The sequence below is a fragment of the Carcharhinus amblyrhynchos genome, chromosome 1 (genome assembly GCF_965287045.1).
Source record: "Carcharhinus amblyrhynchos chromosome 1, sCarAmb.v2.hapA, whole genome shotgun sequence".
NCBI classification, from domain to species: domain Eukaryota; kingdom Metazoa; phylum Chordata; class Chondrichthyes; order Carcharhiniformes; family Carcharhinidae; genus Carcharhinus; species Carcharhinus amblyrhynchos.
The window spans coordinates 103,220,864-103,241,951 of NC_137324.1; the positions used below are offsets into that span (position 1 = coordinate 103,220,864).

The following is a 21,088-nucleotide window of genomic DNA, read 5'->3' on the forward strand; positions in this document are numbered from 1 at the left end:
CATGGGGAGCCCCCCCCTCTACTCTCTCCCATGTGCACAAGAAACACCCCCCACTATAAGCATCCTACCTCCATCTTTGCCAGGTTTCTGTTGGTCACGACCTGTTGTAAACCTTGCTGACATGATGTCATGTTGTAGGTGGTGGGGAAGCCCATTAATGACATTGAAATGTATGGTAATGGGGTTCCTGAGTTTCTGGGCTGTAATGCCATTGTGTCATTGGTGGGGACAGGGACAATAAGGACAAAATATCCTCCTCACATGAAAGCTGTTTGGGGACTCCAGTTGGATTCTTTGCCCCCACCAAAAAAGGGGAGAGGGGAAATCCCGGCTTTTCTGTCATGTTGGTGTTGTTTGTGCTGTACCTGTTTTCTCTGAAAGCATTGGCAGATCCATTCAGCAACACTGTTACTTCTCCTTGGGCCTTCATCGCATACTGTGAAATACACACAATTACTTATCTGCCATCCAACTTAATCAGTGTTTAGTACACTAGAATAAAATTTCTGTGGGTTTAGGGGTTGGGATAGGGAGTAGGCTGAAGCTGCGGATATCCATGACTTCACTCTGAAACCACATTCTCACTCTACTGAATCCTAAATGAATATAGTCATGGAAACTATTTGTAGAAAGGGGCACAAACAGAATTTAGCAGCAGATTGGTTTAGGTTGCTGATCTCTTGTGAAGCTCACATTAATAGATGGCAAAACAAAGACATTAAAAATTGCCATCTAGCATGTAACAAATAGATCTAAACAATAGTATACAGATTGACATCACCAGAACCAAGTAGAGCAAGTTAAAAAATAGATCAGTGAGAAAGAAAACTTTTTGTGAAGGATGGATTATCCATGGCTAAATAAAGTTAGGGGTAGTATCAAATTGAATAAAAATACTGCAAACATTAATGGTAGCTCAGAAGATTGGTCAGATTTTAAGAATCAACAGTGAATGATTAAAATAATTATAAAGAGGGAGGAAGAAGAGTTCAAGAGAAAGCTATCTAGCAATATAAAAGCAAATAGTAAGAGTTTCTTTAAATATTTGAAAAGAATAATACTTGGGAGCAAATCTGGGGAATCCATAATGGAGAAAAAAGAAACGACTGAGGAATTGAACAGATATTTTGTCTCTCGTCTTCACAGTAGAGGACTTAAGCTCCACCGAAATACTTGAAAATCAAGGGGTGAACGGGAAGGAGGATTTTAAAACTATCACCATTACCAAGGAGAAGTTGCTCGAAAAACTATTAGATCTAAAGGCTGACAAGTCCTTATGACCAGATAGCCTACGTCCCAAGGTCTTATATATATTGTGACTTTAGAGACAATAGGTGCCTTGGTTGTAATCTTGCAAAATTCCTTAGATTCTGGTAGGATTCCAGTGGATTGGAAAATAGCAAATTTAACACCTTTATTCAAGGAAGGGATGAAGGGGGTGGTTGGGGGGGGGGGGGGGGGGTGGTTAGTGATGAGACAAAACAGGAAACTACAGGCCATTTAGCCGAACATTTCTCTTAAGCAAATTGCTAGAATCCATTTTCAAGGAGAATATAGCATAATGCCTTGAAATCATAATTTGATCAGGCAGAGTGAACATATTTGGTGAACTAATAGGCAAGGTGGATAAAGAAGAACTTGTAGATGTGGTGTACTTCTATTTTCAGAATAGTGTTTGATAAAATGTGATGTCAAGGGTCACTACACAAAATAAGACTACATGGTGCAAAGGGTAACATATCGGCATGGATAAAGGATTGGTTAGATATCAGGAAGCAGAGGCTAGAGATAAATGGATCATTTTTTGTTGGCAAGCTATAATAGGTAGAGCACCATAGGGATCAGAGCTGGAGCCTTAATCTAATGGACTAAATGTATGTTGTTAAAATTGCTGATGACACTAAAATAGATAGGAAAATAAGTTGTCAAGAGAAAGTAGAGAATCTGAAAAACTATGGACAGCTAAGTGAGTGGGTGAAACTTGTTAAATGGAGTACAAAATGGAAAAATATTATGGAAGAGTAGAAAAACAGCATTCTATTTAAATGCAGTGAGTTTACAGAACTAATTTGCACAGAGGGATCTGGGTGTCCTGGTATACAAATTGCAAAAACTTACAGCTCAGGTACAGCAAGTGTTTAGGAAGACAAATAAAATATTGGCATTTATTACAAGGGGAATAAAATCTACAAGTAGGAAGGTTTTACTGCAACTGGAGAGGGCATTGATGAGGCCACATCATGTACAGGTTTGGTCTCCTTATTTGAAAAAAATATATAATCGCATTAGAAGCTGTTCCAGGAAGGTTCACTCAACTCATTTTTGGGATGAGGAACTCATTTTAAGAGGAAAGGTTAAGCAGATCGGGCCTATACTCATTGGAGTTAAGAAGAGGTGGTCTTATTGAAACATAAAAGATCCTAAGAGGATTTGATAGGGTAGATACCAGAAGGACATTTCTACTAGTGACAGAGACTAAAACTAGGTGATACAGTTTAAAATGGAGAGGTCTACTATTTAAAACAGAGAGTAGGAGTATTATTCTCACTGAGTGTCTTTATTCTTTGGAAATCTCTCTCCCTGAAAGTAGTGGAGGCTGGGTCATTGAGTTTATTTAAGGCAGAGTGAGACAAGGGAGTGAAGGGCTATGGGGCTAGATGGCAAAGCGGAACTGAGACCACGATCAGATCAGCCATGACCTTACTGAATGCTGAAGCAGGCCCAAAGGGCTGGGTGGCCTCTGCCTAATCTGAAGTGCTATGAATAATTGTTTAATGTGTCACAAAATATTTATTCTCTCAGTTTCTCCTCTTCAGGGCTCTTTCAGTTACAAAGCATTCCTCAGCTGAAAGGGAGGTGACAGGTTTCCAATCTTTTGCTTGTGCTTCTCTGTGATTAGTCTTTAGCTGGGTGCATCATTATTACCCAGTGGTGATGGTCCTCTTGCTTTTCCCTTCCTTGTCAGTGTGGGGAGGTGGGGTCATGGCATGTGCAGAGGAAGGATATCAGACTTTATCTAATACGACCATGTGGATGCAGGCGATAAAGGCCTGAGGGGGTTTGAGAATATAAATTGCAAATGGCACTGAGGCATATATTGCTAGAGCTTGAACCCCAATGTTATCAATCTGAACCAACACATTGCCCTTTCAGAATGGTGTCAGAGGAGGAAGGACTTACATTTTCAGATGCTGCTCTCCAAAATGAACCCATTGAATGGTCTGTGCAACTGTTCCATACAGGACATGCCTCATAATTAGGGCCTGTAACAAATCAATGTGCCATGTTTATGTCCAAGTTTCTATTTGTACTGTGTAGAGTTACTTGTTTAATATTCAGAAAAATAAACTTTTATAAGTTACATACTTAGTTTTTTTATAAACAAATGGGAGTCTGAAGGTGTGTGGGTTAGGTTGATTGGCTGTGCTAAATTGCCCCTAGTGTCAGGGGATTAGCAGGGTAAATATGTAGGGTTACGGGAATAGGGTCTGGGTGGGATTGCGGACAGTGTAGGCTTGATAGACCGAATGCCTCCTTTTGCACTGTAGGGATTCTATGACATGAACTGTAAATGCATCATGGGCCTCATTTGAACTATTTCATATGGATCTCTTTTCCCAAATTTCTATGAGGTGTGGAGACACATTGGTGTGAATAACCATATTTAGTTTTTGCTTTAGGAAATCCAATTTTCCCCTTCATAAGAACATAAGAAATAGGAGCAGGAGTAGGCCATCTGGCCCTTCGAGCCTGCCCCGCCATTCAATAAGATCATGGCTGATCTGTCGTGGCTCAGTTCCACATTCCCGCCCTCTCCCCATAACCCTTAATCCCCTCTCTTATCAAAAACCCATCAACCCTCTTAAAAATATTTAGCGAGGTAGCCTCCACCACTTCAACAGGCAGAGAATTCCAGAGATTCACCACCCTTTGAGTGAAGAAGTTCCCCCTCAACTCTGTCCTAAACCGCCCCCCCTTTATCTTGAGGCTGTGCCCCCTAGTCCTACTGTCCTTTCTGAGCGGGAAGAGTCTCTCCACCTCTATCCTATCCATCCCATTCATCATCTTATACGTCTCAATGAGATCTCCCCTCATTCTTCTAAACTCTAACGAGTACAAGCCTAGTTTATTCAGCCTCTCCTCATAGCTCAACCCTCTCAACTCCGGCATCAGCCTAGTAAACGTCCTCTGCACTCCCTCCAAGGCCAAAATATCCTTGCGTAAGTACGGCGCCCAAAACTGCACACAGTGCTCCAGCTGCGGCCTCACCAATGCCCTATACAGCTGCAGCAAGACCTCCCTACTTTTATATTCAATCCCCCTCGCTATGAAGGCCAGCATCCCATTCGCCTTCCTGACCACCTGCTGCACCTGCAAGCTGGGTTTTTGCGACTCATGCACAAGGACCCCGAGGTCCCTCTGCACCGCCGCCTGCTGCAGTTTTTCTCCACGTAAGTAATAATCCTTCCTACCATTATTCCTACCAAAGTGGACCACCTCGCACTTGCCAACATTAAATTCCATTTGCCAGTTCCTGGCCCATTCGCCCAGCCTATCTAGATCCTTCTGCAGACTCTCCACATCCTCCACACAATTTGCCGTTCCCCCAATCTTGGAGTCATCAGCAAATTTCGACACCCTACACTCGGTTCCCTCCTCCAGATCATCTATATAAATGGTAAATAGCTGAGGCCCCAGCACCGACCCCTGGGGCACTCCACTAGTCACCAACCGCCAATCCGAATAGCACCCATTGACCCCCACTCTCTGCCTCCTATTTGACAACCAGTCCTCTATCCACGCTAACACCCTACCCCCAACTCCATGTCCCCTGACCTTCTGCAATAACCTCTTGTGAGGTACCTTGTCAAATGCCTTCTGAAAATCAAGAAAGACCACATCCACCGGCTCTCCTCTATCCACCGCCCTAGACACATCCTCATAGAACTCAAGTAAATTTGTCAGACACGACTTCCCCTTAACAAAACCGTGCTGCGTCTGCTCTATCAAGCAATTCCCCTCAAGATGCCTCGCTATTTCCTCCTTGATAACGGATTCTAACATTTTACCTACAACAGACGTTAAACTAACCGGCCTATAATTCCCTGCCTTTTGCCTGGCACCCTTCTTAAACAACGGCGTAACATTAGCCGCTTTCCAATCTTCCGGCACTTCCCCGGAATCCAGCGACGTCTGGAAAATAACCACCAAGGCATCCACTATCACCTCCGCCATTTCTTTCAGAACCCTCGGATGCATTCCATCCGGTCCTGGGGACTTGTCCACAATCAGCCCCTCCAGTCTGTCGAGCACCACCTCTCTAGTAACAGTAATGTCATCGAGACCCTCCAGTCCTACCACCGTTCCATCTCTGACACCCGGCAAATTATTCACGTCCTCATTCCTGAACCTTCACCATTTTGCTCTGGCTTTTTTTGCGGGTTGAGAATGCTGAGTGTGGAACACATCCATTGCCACTATGGTTGGGTTTAAAGGGGGGTGGGGGGGGGCGGTTTGGTGGTGGTTTAAATGGGGGACACTAAGATCAGATTTAAAAAAAAAATAACTTTGCACTGCTGGCCAAACCAACATTTATTGCCCAACCCAAATTGCCCTTGAAAATTTGATAGTGAGCTGCCTTCTTGAACCACAGCGGTCCATGTGTTGCAGCAATGTAACAGTGCTGTTATGAACAAATGCTCCAGGATCTTGACCCAGTGACAGTGAAGCAACAGCATTCAAGTCAGGATGCTGTGTAACTTGGAGGGGAATTTGTAGGTGGTAGTACTGCCATGCATCTGCTGCCCTTATCCTTTGAGGTGGTACAGGTCACGGGTTTGAAAGGTGTTGTCAAAACTACCTTGGTGAGTTGTTGCAAGTGCATCTTATGGATGGTACACAGTGTTGCCACAATGCATCGATGCTGGAGGAGAAAGTGAATGCATATTATGGTGGATGAGATACCAATCAAGCTGCTTTGTCCTGGACTATTTGCCAGAAAGGAGAATACCATTCTTCAGTACCACATATTTCAGCCAGGTCCGCTGAATACAACTTTTTCAGAATGACTACTCAATTAGGTGACTCTTCAGCTGAAGTTAGCAAAGGCAGGAATATTTTTTGGACACATTTAAAAAGAACTATCCAAAATGTTAGTAACCACAATATTTTTAAAGCCATGAACAAATCAGTTTGGGCATAAATTTTACAAAATGATTCATTGGGCTGCTGCCAGCATCATCCAATCCCCTCAAAAGTCGAACGGACTTTCAGCTGGCTCACTGCACCCACCAAGCAGGTCTCAGCATGGAGGAGCTGGACAATCCTAACCATTGTAAATGTTGTGGGATTTTCACTTCTCCATTGAAGAGCTTTTATCACAACAATGAGGACAGCATTGCGGCACAGTGGTTAGCACAGCTGCCTCGCAACACCAGAGACCCAGGTTCAATTCCGGCCTCAGGTGACTATCTGTGTGGAGTCTGCACATTCTCCCAATGTCTGCATGGGTTATGGAGTTAGAGGTTTGCAGTGTGGAAACAGGCTCTTCGGCCCAACTTGTCCATGCTACCCATTCTTATAACTACCAAGCTAGTCCCAATTGCCTATGTTTGGCCCATATTCTTCTATACTCATCTTACCCATGCAACTGTCTAAATGCTTAAAGACAAAATTGTACCCACTTCTACTACTTCCTCTGGCAGCATGTTCCAGACACTCACCATCCTCTATGTGAAATAATTGCCCCTCTGGACACTTTTGTATCTGTCCGCTCTCACCTTAAATCTATACCCTCTAGATTTAGACTCCCCTACCTTTCGGAAAATATATTGAATATTTAGCTGATCTATGCCCCTCATTTTATAGACTTTTATAAGGTCACCCCTAATCCTCCTACACTTCAGAGAAAAAAGTCCCAGTCTATCCAGCCTCTCCTTATAACTCAATTCATCAAGTCCCAATAGCATCCTAGTAAATCTTTTCTGTACTCTCTCTAGTTTAATAATATCCTTTCTGTAATAGGGTGACCAGAATTGTACACAGGATACCAAGTGGGGCCTTACCATATCTTGCATAACTTCAACAAGACATCCCAACTCCTGTACTCAATGTTCTGACCAATGAAACCAAGCATGCTGAATGTCTTCTTCATCACTCTGTCCACCTATGACTCCACTTTCAAGGAGCTATGCACATGTACCCCTAGGTCTCTTTGTCCTGTAACTCTCCCCAATGTCCTACCATTAACTGAGTCAATCATGCTCTGGTTCAATCGACCAAATTGCATCACCTTGCATTTATCTAAATTAAACTCCATCTGGCCCAATTGATCAAGATCCTATTGCAATCCTAGATAACCTTCGGATTTTCTTTGGGAGTCCAGTTTTCTCCCACAGATCAAAGATGTGTGGATTCGGTTGATTGCCAAATACTAAATTTCTCCTTAGAAGTCAGGAAGATTAGCAGGATAAATACATGGGGTTAATGCCTATGCAGCTTGATGGGCTTAATGACCTCCTCCTGCACTGCAGGGATTCTAGGAATATGATTTGATGCATGATATTCTTCAAATTAAGTTCTTTTCCCGCCATTTCTGACAATGACGTTCATCAAATAAAATTGAAATGATTAACAAGGTTCTTCAAATGTAAGTAAAAATTAATTAATAGATTCTTTGCTCCAATGGGGAGTTTCACTTGATAAGAATGCAGGCTGGAATCCCACATACTCCTTGAATATGTATTTTCTTTGATGCTGTCAACTACTTGGATTTAGTGCCAGATTGACACTGCATTATTGGATCTAGCTAGTGGCGATATGATCATTCTAGTCCTTGGGGTCATTTACATAAAGCAGCCTAGCTCTCTGTGGGATAGAATAGCCAGTCTCTGAGGCCTGAGTTTGGATTGTTTAAACCCAAGCGATGATTTCACACTCCCGTAGTCCCATGATGGATTGGTGTTGTAAAATTATTACTCTCTATTTCTCTGGCTGCTTGCTCTAATGTAATCCTAATCTCCAATTCCTTAATCCACGGAGTCCATGACTGCACAGCTATGAATCAATATCGTGGACAATTAATTGAGCCATTCCCCTCCAAATGGGGCTGAATAACTAAGTACCAATGGGGCCTGCTCTTAGTCGACTATTCCAGAATCAGGAAATGGTTACAACACAGGAATATGCTGGTCAATATCTTTGATTACTATCACAAACTCTCTTCCCCAACCATTGACTCCATCTCTGCTTGTTGCCTCAGTTGACTCCAGAATGAGCTTTCAACCATACAGTAATACCATCACTAAGACCGCCTATTTCTACTTCTAACATTGCCCTGCCCAACTCTGCTGCTGCCTCATTTCATCTGCTGCTGAAACTCTCTAGACAATATATTCAAACACATTGCTAGGGGGTCTTCCACATTCTATTGCTCCTTACCCTCTATAAATTGAGCTCATTCAAAACTCTACTCTGCCTGGCCTAACTCACACTATTCCTATTCACCTATTGCACCTGTGTTTGCTGATCTACATTGGCTAAGACGTGCTTCGGTTTAAAAATTCTCATCTCTTTTTCAAAACCCATCAAGTCAATCTTCTTAAACTAGACCGATGGACTTAACCTTCAGCATGCTGAGGTCACAGAGGCATTTATGCCTCTTGAGAACACCCTGACTAGTTATAAAATAGAAGGCCTGAATTGATGTGCAACTAACTCTGGCCCGAATGAACGATAACAAAGGTCTCACATTCCACCTTCGGTAATCTCATCCAACCCCACAATCCTCTAAGTCTTAAATGTGCTACAGAAATGCAAGTTGTTGTTACTCCTCAGGTAGAATCATAGAATCCCCACACTGCAGAGGGAGGCCATTTGGCCCATCAAGTCTGCACCAACTCTCTGACAGAATATCCCCCTCCAACTGCAGTTTCCATCCAATAAAATGATCAGGAAAATCACGGGCTGAGATCCCACAGTGCACTTGCTGGAATGGCAGGAGTGTGGAATCCAGCCATTGACTCCTAACAGACAAAGAATTATTGCAATTATAGGATCCTGTGTGTATTTCATGGAATTGAATAACCCAGAGGAAGCTGATGTGCATCATAATTCTACATTACAGAAATTTTTGAGAAGTTCACACAAGAGTGGTATTAAGGTGGCAGTGTAATTCTTAGGATTGAACCCCAACCTGAATGCAAAGCTATCCCATTGGACAGTTTGAAAGCTTGGACATTTGTTTTTAAAGTTTGAGTACCTAGTTTGCTAGATATTGCAAATGCAGATGATGGGACCTAGGTAAGTTATGCACATGTTAATAACAGGACCTTGCTCCTATCCTGTTGCTGATCATTTCAAGAATAAAACACTTACTAACAAGTTAAATTCTGGAAAGCTCTGCTGCTAAGGAGCTCATGAACTTTAGAGCCTTGAATAGTAAGTGAAAATTATTGACTACTCACCTGGGCTAGAGAGTTTTCCACACCAATTCAGACCATCCAGCATAAAGCCAATCAGAGTGTTCTCGAGGGGCATAACCTTGTGTGTGACATCAGTGTACTGAAGGACAAGTTCTTTGGTCTGGCTCCAGAAGATGGACTAGGTAACATGAACAATTTCAACATTGATGCGTTATCAGAATTTGTAGAAAATAACATGGATTGCACTACTGGACCATTTTACACTGGCATTTTCCTTCTTAAAATAATAGCAATGTTAAAAAGAAAATAATATAAGGGTAAATACATTATGAAACTTCCTGGATGTCCTGACCTCATGATTGCAAGCTGCCTTTTTCCTTATGCAAACAGGATGGAATGCATGGAGTTGACATTTTAATGGCTGCCCAGATATTCTCAGTTTGTCCCATCACTCAGAGATCTACAAAAAGCTGTTCCTAGCAAACAGATTTAAAATTTTATTATGGGAGTTGTGGAAACTATTTTTAAAGAATCCACAGGATGGATGATAGAATGCATGGGCCAGATTTTCACTTTGTGATCTTGTAAAAGAATCAGCAGCCTATTTGACAGTATTCCTTGCTTATATTTCCAAATTCCACTATGGAAATATTTTTAAAAAGGGTCACTGATTTGCTATCACCACACTTATGTTATTGGACAAGGTCAAATTCTGCTGAATGCAGAACAGCCCATTCAATCCATCAGGTCAGCACTGGTATACATGAGACAAGCATGTTACAAATATAAGATTACGTTTCAGGACTGTCTTTAATTTAGGGTAAAAGAAGGGGATCATGTGATTCATACTAAAGTCTGCAGCTCAAATTTCCCATCTCTCTCACGTGGGAATTGTTAACAGGCAAGACAGAAAATTCGGTGGACTATTTAAAGGTCCTTTGAACTTGGGCAGGAATTTCTGGTCTTGGGGGCCAGAAACCCCCACTCCTCGCACTAGTAGGCCTGGGTGACAAACTTGTTAAAGATTAATCTAAGGCCTAGAATGTTTGCTGGCAAGAAAGTGGAAGGTGTTCATACTTGAAGACAATGACAAAGGCATTTCTGTTTATAATGGATAGATTCCTAGGCCAGAATTCTCTGGCTGTTCATTTCCCACCATCACTGCCAGTGATGAGAGAGAATTAAGTCTCTATTTAGTGTCTCATTAACTTGATCGAGTTTCTTGAGGAAATTATGAAGATGATTGATGAGGATAGGGCAGTGGATGTTGTCTACATGAACTACAGTAAGGCCTTTGACAAGGTTCCTCATGGCAGACTGATACAGAGGCTAAAATCAAATGGGATCAGAGGTGAGCTGGCAAGATGGATATAGAACTAGCTCGGTCAAAGAAGATAGAGGGTAGCAGTGGAAGGGTACATTTCTGAATGGAGGGCTGTGACAATTGTTCCTGTGGAGCAGAGTCGAGAGGCAGCGATTTTTGGGCGTGCGAGGAGGCAAAAATAAGGTATATTTTTCTGTTTATTCCGTTTAACTTTTTATTTTTAGTGTTAAGTCGCGAGTTTCGGCGGTTTTTTTTAAATTAGTTAGAAACCGGAAGTCGTCACTAGGACGCTTACCGGTAGTTGTAGTTTTTTTTCTCTCGTGCCCCTAACACTATAAATTAGTGCAGAGAGGATTCCCGATTCTCTACACTGGTAGAGAATCCCACCCTTCCACCTCCTCTAACCTAATTATAAGTGTGAGGGAAGTTTTTTTTTATTTTTACTTTTCTGCTGGTAATTGATTCAGGGATGGCAGTTCAGGCTGTAAGCTGCATCTCCTGTGGGATGTATGTAGTGAGGGACTCCCACAGTGTTTCAGGTGATTTTACTTGTGGGAAGTGTGTTAGATTGCAGTTTCTGGAGGAGCGTGTAAAGGAGCTGGAAGGGGAATTAGAGGAGCTCCGTATAATTCGGGAAGTGGAGGCGGACATAGAAAGGAGTTATAAGGAGATAGTCACTCCTAGGAATAAGTCTTGGGTCACTGCCAGGAAGAGGGGCAAAAAGCAGTTGGGGGGACAATCCCCTGGGGCTGTTCCCCTCCAAAATAGGTTCTCGGTCCTGGAGGCTACAGTTGAGGAGAAATCAACTGGGGATAGCCAAAGGGAGCAGGTCTCTGGGGGTGAGCCTATTGGCAAGCCTCAGGTGGTTAGGGGTAAGAGATTGGGCCTCGTGATTGGGGACTCCACAGTTATGGGGACGGATAGGAGAGTTGGAGGTAAGGGTAGGGACTCTGGGCTGGTGTGTTGCCTACCAGGGGCTGGGGTCCAGGATGTATCGGACAGAGTATTCAGGACTCTTAGGGGAGAGGGAGATCAACCCCAAGTTATAGTTCATGTGGGGACACATGACATAGGGAGATTAAGGGAAGGGGATATTAAGCAAAGATTTATGGAGTTGGGGTGGAAACTAAAGGCGAAGTCAGAAAGAGTAGTTATATCTGGACTCTTGCCTGTGCCACGGGATAGTTTAGAGAGGAATAGGGAGAGGGAAAGTTTGAACTCGTGGCTGAGGGGATGGTGCAGGAGGGAGGGGTTCAGGTACTTGAGCAATTGGGGCTCATTCTGGGGAAGGTGGGACCTCTATAAGAGGGATGGTCTACACCTGAACCAGAGGGGAATCAATATCCTGGGGGGTAAATTTGCAAAAGCGATGCAGGAAGGTTTAAACTGATTCGGAGGGGGGGAGGGATAGTGAGGAAAGGGGGTGAAAGTGAGGGGGGCATAGTTGGGGAATGCAAGGCACGGCATAGTGGGGGTGGGGCGGAGCAGGGTTTGAAATGCGTGTACTTTAATGCGAGGAGTATTCGCAATAAAGTGGATGAACTTGCAGCGTGGATCAGTACCTGGGACTTTGATGTTGTGGCCATTTCTGAGACATGGATAGAGCAGGGTCAGGAATGGATGTTGCAGGTTCCGGGGTACAAGTGCTTTAGTCGGAGTAGAGAAGAAGGTAGAAGGGGGGGTGGGGTAGCATTGCTAGTCAAGGACTGTATCACAGTGTCGGAGAGAAAGTTTGATGAGGACTTGTCAGTTGAGGTAGTATGGGCGGAGATTAGAAATAGGAGAGGAGAGGTCACCCTGTTGGGAGTCTTTTATAGACCTCCTAAAAGTTCTAGAGAGGTTGAGGAAAGGATTGCGGAGACAATCCTGGTTAGGAGTGAAAGTAATAGGGTAATTGTTATGGGGGACTTTAACTTTACGAATATTGATTGGAGTTGCTATAGTTCTAGCTCGCTAGAGGGGTCAGTGTTTGTACAAAGCGTGCAGGAAGGTTTTTTGTCTCAGTATGTAGACAGGCCAACTAGAGGTGAGGCTATATTGGATTTGGTGCTGGGAAATGAGCCAGACCAGGTGCTAGACTTGGAAGTTGGTGTGCATTTTGGTGATAGTGACCACAATTCGGTTACGTTCACCTTAGTGATGGGAAGAGATAGGCATGAACCTCGGGTCAGCAATTTTAGCTGGGGTAAGGGCGATTATGAGGCTATCAGGAGTGAATTAGGAAGCATGGATTGGATTAGGGGATTACAGGGACTGGGAACGTCTGAAATGTGGAGTTTTTTCAAGGAGCAGCTACTGCGAGTCCTTGATAGGTATGTCCCTGTCAGGCATGGTGGATTTGGTAGATCTAGGGAACCGTGGTGCACTAAAAGAGTTGAGTCGATGGTTAAAAAGAAAAAGGAGGCTTATGTTCGGATGAGATTGGAGGGCTCAGATAGTGCACTAGAAAGCTTTAGATTGGCTAGGAGGGAGTTGAAGAGTGAGTTGAGAAGGGCTAAAAGAGGACATGAGAAGACTTTGGCTGATAGGATTAAGGAGAATCCTAAGGCATTCTATAGGTATGTCAAGAACAGAAGGTTGGTCAGGGCAAGATTAGGGCCAGTTACAGACAGCAGGGGGAAGTTGTGTGTGGAACCGGAGGAGATTGGAGAAGTATTGAACCAATATTTCTCTTCGGTGTTCACGCAGGGGGACATGAATATAGCTGAGGAGGACATTGTGTTGCATGGGTGTAAAATAGACAGTATTACGGTTGATAAAGAGGATGTGCTGGAAATTCTTGAGGGGCTGAAAATAGATAAGTCCCCTGGTCCGGATGGGATCTACCCTAGGATTCTCTGGGAGGCTAGAGAGGTGATTGCAGAGCCTCTGGCTCAGATCTTCAGGTCGTCATTGGTCTCTGGTGTAGTCCCGGAGGATTGGAGGATAGCGAATGTTGTCCCATTGTTTAAGAAGGGGAACAGAGACTTTGCCGGGAATTATAGACCGGTGAGTCTTACTTCTGTTGTGGGCAAGGTTTTAGAAAAAATTATTAGGGATAGGATTTATAGTTATTTGGAGTGTAATGAATTGATTAGAAATAGTCAGCATGGTTTTGTAGCGGGTAGGTCGTGCCTTACTAACCTTATTGAGTTTTTTGAGAAGGTGACCAAAGAGGTGGATGGGGGCAAGGCAGTTGACGTGGTATACATGGATTTTAGTAAGGCGTTCGATAAGGTTCACCATGGTAGGCTTCTGCAGAAAATGCAGATGTATGGGATTGTGGGTAATCTAGGAAGTTGGATCAGGAATTGGCTATCAGATAGGAGACAGAGGGTGGTGGTGGATGGTAAATATTCATCATGGAGTGCAGTTACGAGTGGTGTGCCTCAGGGATCTGTTTTGGGGCCACTGTTGTTTGTAATTTTTATTAATGATCTGGATGAGGGTATAGTTGGGTGGATTAGTAAATTTGCTGATGACACCAAAGTTGGAGGTGTGGTAGATTGTGAGGAAGGGTGTCATAGTCTGCAGGGAGACTTAGATAGGTTGCAGAGCTGGGCTGAGAGGTGGCGGATGGAATTTAATGCGGAGAAGTGTGAGGTAATTCACTTTGGTAGGAGCAACAGATGTGTCGAGTATAGGGCTAACGGGAGGACTTTGAATAGTGTGGATGAACAGAGGGATCTAGGTGTGTGTGTACATAGATCCCTGAAAGTTGGGAATCAAGTAGATAAGGTTGTCAAGAAGGCGTACGGTGTCTTGGCGTTTATTGGTAGGGGGATTGAATTTAGGAGTCGCAGTGTAATGTTGCAACTGTACACTACTCTAGTGCGGCCGCACTTGGAGTACTGTGTGCAGTTCTGGTCCCCGCATTACAAGAAGGATGTGGAGGCGTTGGAGAGGGTGCAGAGGAGGTTTACTAGGATGTTGCCTGGTATGGTGGGGAGGTCCTATGAGGAGAGACTGAGGGATCTAGGGTTGTTTTCGTTGGAAAGAAGGCGGCTAAGAGGGGATCTTATTGAAACATATAAGATGATTAGAGGTTTAGATAGGGTGGATAGTGATAGCCTTTTTCCTCGGATGGAGAAAGCTAGCACGAGGGGGCATGGCTTTAAATTAAGGGGGGGTAGCTACAGGACGGATGTCAGGGGTAGGTTCTTTACCCAGCGGGTGGTGAGGGATTGGAATGCCCTGCCTGCTGCAGTTGTAAATGCGTCTAGTTTGGGGGCGTTTAAGAGATCTCTGGATAGGTTTATGGACGAAAAGGGATTGGTATAGGCTAGTGGGTCATTGTTTTTGTAACTGGTCGGCGCAACATCGTGGGCCGAAGGGCCTGTTCTGCGCTGTAATGTTCTATGTTCTATGTTCTAAGTGGCGTTCCTCAGGAATCAGTGCTGGGACCTTTGCTCTTTGTAATATATATGTATATATAAATGATTTGAAGGAAAATGTAACTGGTTTGATTAGTAAGTTTGCAGACAACACGAAGGTTGGCGGAATTGTGGATAGCGATGAGGGCTGTCAGAGGTTACAGCAGGAAATAGATCAGTTGGAGACCTGGGCGGAGAGATGGCAGATGCTGTTTAATCTGGACAAATGTGAGGTAATGCATTCTGTAAGTTCTAATACAGAAGGGAAATGTACAGTAAATGGCAGAACCCTTAAGAGTATTGATAGGCAGAGAGATCTGAGTGTACAGATACACAGGTCACCGAAAGTGGCAATGTAGGTGGAGAAGGTAGTCAAGAAAGCATACAGTATGCTTGCCTTCATTGGCCAGGGCATTGAGTTTAAAAATTGGCATCTTGCAGCTTTATAGAACCTTAAGTTAGGTCCCATGTGGAATATAGTGTTCAATTCTAGTTTCCTCACTACCAGGAGGATGTGGCGGTTTTGGAGTGGGTACAGAAAAGATTTACCAGGATGTTGTCTGGTATGGAAGGCATTAGTAAGAGGAGAAGTTGGAGAAACTTGGTTTGTTCTCACTGGAATGATGGAGATTGAGGGGCAGCCTAAGAGAAGTCTACAAGATTATGAGGGGCATGGACAGAATGGATAGTCAGAAGCTTTTTCCCAGGGTGGAAGAATCAATTACTAGAGAGGGTGATGGGTGCCTGGAACCCGCTGCCGGGGGAGATAGCAGAAGCAGATACAATAGTGACATTTAAGGGGCGGCTTGACAAATACATGAATAGGATGTCCATAGAGGGATAGGATCCCTGGAAGAGTTGGGGGGAGGGGGTGGTTTGGTTCAGTCGGGCAGCATGGTCAATGCAGGCTTGGAAGGCCGAAGGGCCTGTTCCTGTGCTGTAATTTTCTTTGTTTACTGCAGCGGGATGAGAGAAACCCAGCTGTGGGTGAGGTTGGAGAATCATGCCCCATGTCTCCAAAGTCTCAGTAGAATGTTGGGAAGATTGGGCTGTAAACAGTTATGATTTAAGCTGTCCACTGAATTTCAAAATGAAAATAAAGGAATGTCTTCAATGATACTAACTGGATATGAGGCCTATGTGATTCATGTTGCCATGAAAATAGAAACCTCTCTCCTCTCAAAGCCTAAAGTATCTCAAACTCCACAGACATAGGTTGTCTGTCAAGATCCAGGAGAGCGAGAGAAAATAGTGGCTGATGGTCTTTTGTGGTACACCGTGCAGGAATGCAGGACAGAGTTCATGTTTGGATTGAAAAACAACAAATTCATGAGGCTGGATGATTTACCTAAATGCATTAGAGAGAGAATCTCCAAGAAAACTCACTATGATGAAGAGTTCAGAGGTTACAATTTAGTAGGTTGAGAAAGGAAAATAATAGAAGTAAAGCTTCAGGAGGTAAGAATCATTTTGGACTTGTTCAAAGAGATAGGAGTGTCTACTTAAAAGATTTGATTTTTCTTTTGCTTTTAATCTGTTTCTTACAGTAAAAATCTTAGATGTGAAATCTTGTGTCATTCTTTCAGCTATTGACTAGAAATTAAAATTCCTTTTTAGAAGTTAGTGGTCTCTTTAGGGATTGTAATAAGTAGCTTAAGCTCCCCTTGCCACTCATTAAATTTTTCAGCATTCTTCTTTTCTAAGAACTAATGTAACAATATTTTTAAAGTTAGTTATGGGTAAGTAATGGGTTAGTTATGTAAGTTATGGGTAAAGTAATTTATCTATCCTTGCCTTAAAAACATTAATTGAGGTAGCCTCAACTGCTTCACTGGGCAGTGAATTCCACAGATTCACAACACTTTGTGTGAAGGAGTTCCTCTCAACTCAGTCTTATATCTGCTGCCCCTTATTTTGAGACCATGCCCCTAGTTCTGGTTTCACTCACCAGTGAAACAACTTCCCTGCTTCTATCCAATCTTTTCCCTTCATAATCTTATATGTTTTTATAAGATCTCCCCTCATTCTTCTGAATTCCAATGAGTATAGCCTCAGTCTATTCAGTCTCTCCTCATAACCCAACCCTCTCAACTCCAGAATCAACTAGTGAATCTCCTCTGCACCCCCTCCAATGCCAGTATATCCTTTCTGAGTAAGGAGGCCAAAATATATACAGTACTCCAGATGTGGCCTCACCAGCATCTTATACAGCTGCAACATAACCTCGCTGTTTTTAAACTCCATCCCTCTGGCAATGAAGGACAAAATTCCATTTGCCGCCTTAATTAGCTGCTGCACCTGCAAACCAACTCCTTGAGATTCCTGCCCAAGGACACCCAGCTCCCTCTGCACAACAACATGCTGCAATTTTTTACCATTTAAATAATAGTCCATTTTGCTGTTATTCCTACCAAAATAGATGACCTCAGATTTACCAACATTGTACTCCATCTGCCAGACCCTCACCCACTCACTTAAACTATCTCTATCCCTTTGCAGACTTTCAGCATCCTCTGCACACTTTGCCATCTGTGAATTTGGACACACTACACTTGCTCCCCAACTCCAAATCATTTATGTAAATCGTAAACAATTGTGGCCCCAACACTGATCCCTGAGGTACACCAATAGTCACTGATTGCCTACCAGAAAAGCACCTATTTACCCCCACTCTTTGTTTTCTGTTAGTTAACCAATCCTCTACTAATGCCAATACATTATCTGTATCATCATGCACCTTTATGTTATGTGGCAATTTTTGGGTGTGAATATAACTATAAATTGGGGCAGGGTCTATTTGCAATGGAAGGCTGGCAGCATAGTGTTGAGCGGGCCACTGTGCATGTGGCATTCTGTTAGCGTCGAGATCTGTGCACGTGCAGTGGCTCGCACTGCCAGCTTCCCAATCACTGGCCAGACCCGTGATTCCTCCCCACGCCCCGATCTCTGACCCTCCCGTCAGCCTTGCCCCCAAACCCCTGGCCCACCTTGATAGTCCTGACTTCCCCCAACACCTGAACACCCCTGGCAGGCCAATCCCCACACCAATGCCCAGCCCAATCACTGGCCTCTCTCCCTCTGTTGCTGATATCTCTGCAGAGTGACAGCAGGACCCCCCCACCCAACAAAGGCTCTATCGCCAAGTAGTCCCCACCCCATTGGCACTGCCCAATGGCTGGTGGGCAGTGACAAGGTGCCCTTTAGGCAGTGCCAGGGGCCAGGTTGGCACTGCCAAGCCAGTAATGCCCAAGAGGTAACCCCCATTAGCCCTGACCTCACTTCCTGGGGGTCCCCCCCACTTCACTCCAGCAGGGTCCAGCCGGCAACTCCCTGCAAGTGTATTATAAACCACGCTGGAGTCAAACACTCCTGATGGGGGAGGGGAAGATTCTAGCGGGCCCAGAGACTTCAGTCCCAGGCCCGCTAATTATATGTAAAATATATTATAATCAGCATTTACTTAAATTATACACCTCCGTGCTGATTTCTGGCATGGAGCTGATGGTGCCGGAGACGCATGGAGGCCGTGGCTCCCAGTGGACAGCCTGTTAAATAGCCTCCGCTTTAGTGTCTTGGTCAGCACAGTGGGCTGGGAGAATTCCCCCCTGCCCAACCCCATAACTCTGGGGATAATTGGTGTACATGAAACAGAATTGATAGAAATTCTACCCTAGACTTCCTTTTATGATTGCCTTAAACTTGAGCCTCTTGTTACAGTTTTGCAACTACTGGATACGTTCTATCACAATTCATCTATCTTGATGACATTTACCAAAATAAAATCTAGATCTTCTGTTGTGGCCCCAGTCTATAATCTAGACCTGGACCCTCAGATGGGCCAAAAATCACACTCTCAGGAATTGCAGTGGAAGTATGGAGAATTGTTATCCCTGTAAAGTACTTTTTTAGTGACTGGTTGGGCAGCACTGGAAGTGCTGCATATATTGTGCATTCCTAGTATCCTTGATAACTGTGGCTTAAAAAGAGTCAATAATGTATTGTGGCATTATAGGGTGACACGGTGGCACGGTGGTTAGTACTGCTGCTTCACAACACCAGGGACCCAAGTGCGATTCCCAGCTTGGGTCACCATCCGCGTGGAGTTTGCACATTCTCCCTGTGTCTGTGTGCGTTTCCTCTGGGTGCTCCAGTTTCCTCCCACATTCTGAAAGACGTGCTGGTTAGGTACATTGATCCAAACAGGCACCGGACTGTGGCGACTAGGGGAATTTAACAGTAACTTCATTGCAGCCTTACTTGTGACGAATAAATAAACGTTAAAAAAAACTTCACATTTATATGTAGTGTGATTGCACAATGGTGGAAAATTCCCTTTCCTGAGGGATCTGCAGTGAAACAGTCTGGTGAATTACCACCTTTTCCTGTTGCCAGCTCACAAAATGAACAGATTCATTGAAATCAATTCTATAACTTCTTGTAATGGAATTTACAGCTTTAATGGTCATGAACTATACCGTCAAACTCTCCTTCCATTCATACTCAATAATTTAGCATTTACAATTAGTATAAAGTAGAAATTTCAATACTATTCCTGTATTTCAGTTTGGACTATCATGACAGGTTCTTGAAGTGTCTTATTCCTCACCTGATTAATTGGAATGTCGTGATCTGCCATTTTCAGAAATAGTTTATAATCCTTTTTTGTGATTTTGCAAGGATCCTTCTCACTAAATGCGCTCAGAAATGCTTCCCACAGTTTTGAACAGTCTTTTTTCCTGACAAATAAAAACAAACACTAACTGTTAGAATGGCACAATCCAATCTTATTGTGGCTGGAAATCTTTGCTTATTCACATTGTTAAAGAAATAACTTGCATTTGGTTTTCATAATGTTCCAAAGCTCTTTTGCAGCAAATATGAAGTTTTTGAGAATGGTAACGCAGGGAAATATGGTATCCATTTCAACAACATCCCAGAAACAGTAATTTCGAGACCTGGTTGGAAGCATTGGAATTCAGGGAATGGTTTTTCCCTGATTACAGTGGATGTTCCGAATTCTCAGATTTCCCCATTGAAGCCAGAAAGGACCAGCGTCTTGATAACTTGGAAACACTATGGCTGCTGCACTGCCCAATGCCCAGCGGGCAGTGCCAAGGCTGTCACTGCCAGCTGGCAATGCCCGGGGGCAACCTTCTTTACTCCTGACCTCCTGGGGGCCTTGAGTTGGGGGTAAATGACCTAGTTTTCTATTTATATGATTTTGGTAGATGGATAACGTTGGCTAGAACTTCTCTGCTCTTCTTCAAATATTGTCATGGGACCATTTATATCCACTTGAAAGGAAAGATGTGATTTTGTATAACATTGTACCTACAGTTCCAACAGTAGAACGTTCTTTTAGTAATGCTTTAAAGTGTCAGACTAACCCAAAATCTTTTCAATACTGAGGCAGGAGTGTTACTTCTGAGCCAAATCTGACAATGGTTGGAAGACAGCGAAGGGTGCCAAGCAAAGGATCATTGAAGAATGGTTCAGTGCAGGATAAAATGCAAGCTCCAATTTGTAGAGAGGAGATGGGGGAAGGCAGCAAGATGTACATGGAATAATCAAGCCTGGAACCAACAAAGGTGAGGAAGAGGCAGAGGTAAATGTTGTTGCAGAGCTGGAAGGAAACAGTATGAGTGTTGTGAGTTGATGGTGGATGGAATCAGATGTCAAGACTGGAGAAGGATTGAACAAGGGGTGACATTGATCCTCCCAAAGTTGAGATGATTACCCAGACTTGTTGGGTCAGATCTACGTGAAGGAGATGGGCATCTGGAGTTGGGAAAGTTCTTTGTTTCACAAAGCCATCTATTGCGGCTTGCACCTGCCATACGTCCATTCCAAGGAAACAAAAAAAAGCACAGTATCAGGCCCTTTGGCCCAAGTCTGTGCTGACAGAGATGCCTCTCTAATCTAATATTTTCTTGCCTCTACGTACTCCATATCTCTCTGTTCCCTGCCTATTCATGTATCGATCCAGAAGC

General features: G+C 43.7%; 1 protein-coding gene across 1 annotated transcript in view; it reads right to left on the minus strand.

Annotated features, from left to right (window-relative positions):
* Positions 1–21,088, minus strand: part of LOC145343707 (ADP-ribosyl cyclase/cyclic ADP-ribose hydrolase 2) — a 43,624-nt gene that overhangs the window by 12,766 nt on the left and 9,770 nt on the right. Inside the window, exons 3-6 of the mRNA XM_080189929.1 lie at positions 19,705–19,834; positions 9,465–9,600; positions 3,181–3,263; positions 366–436 (exon numbers count right to left, since the gene is read on the minus strand). Of these exons, the coding sequence (XP_080046055.1) occupies positions 366–436; positions 3,181–3,263; positions 9,465–9,600; positions 19,705–19,834 (420 nt within the window). The remainder of the gene's footprint in view (positions 1–365; positions 437–3,180; positions 3,264–9,464; positions 9,601–19,704; positions 19,835–21,088) is intronic.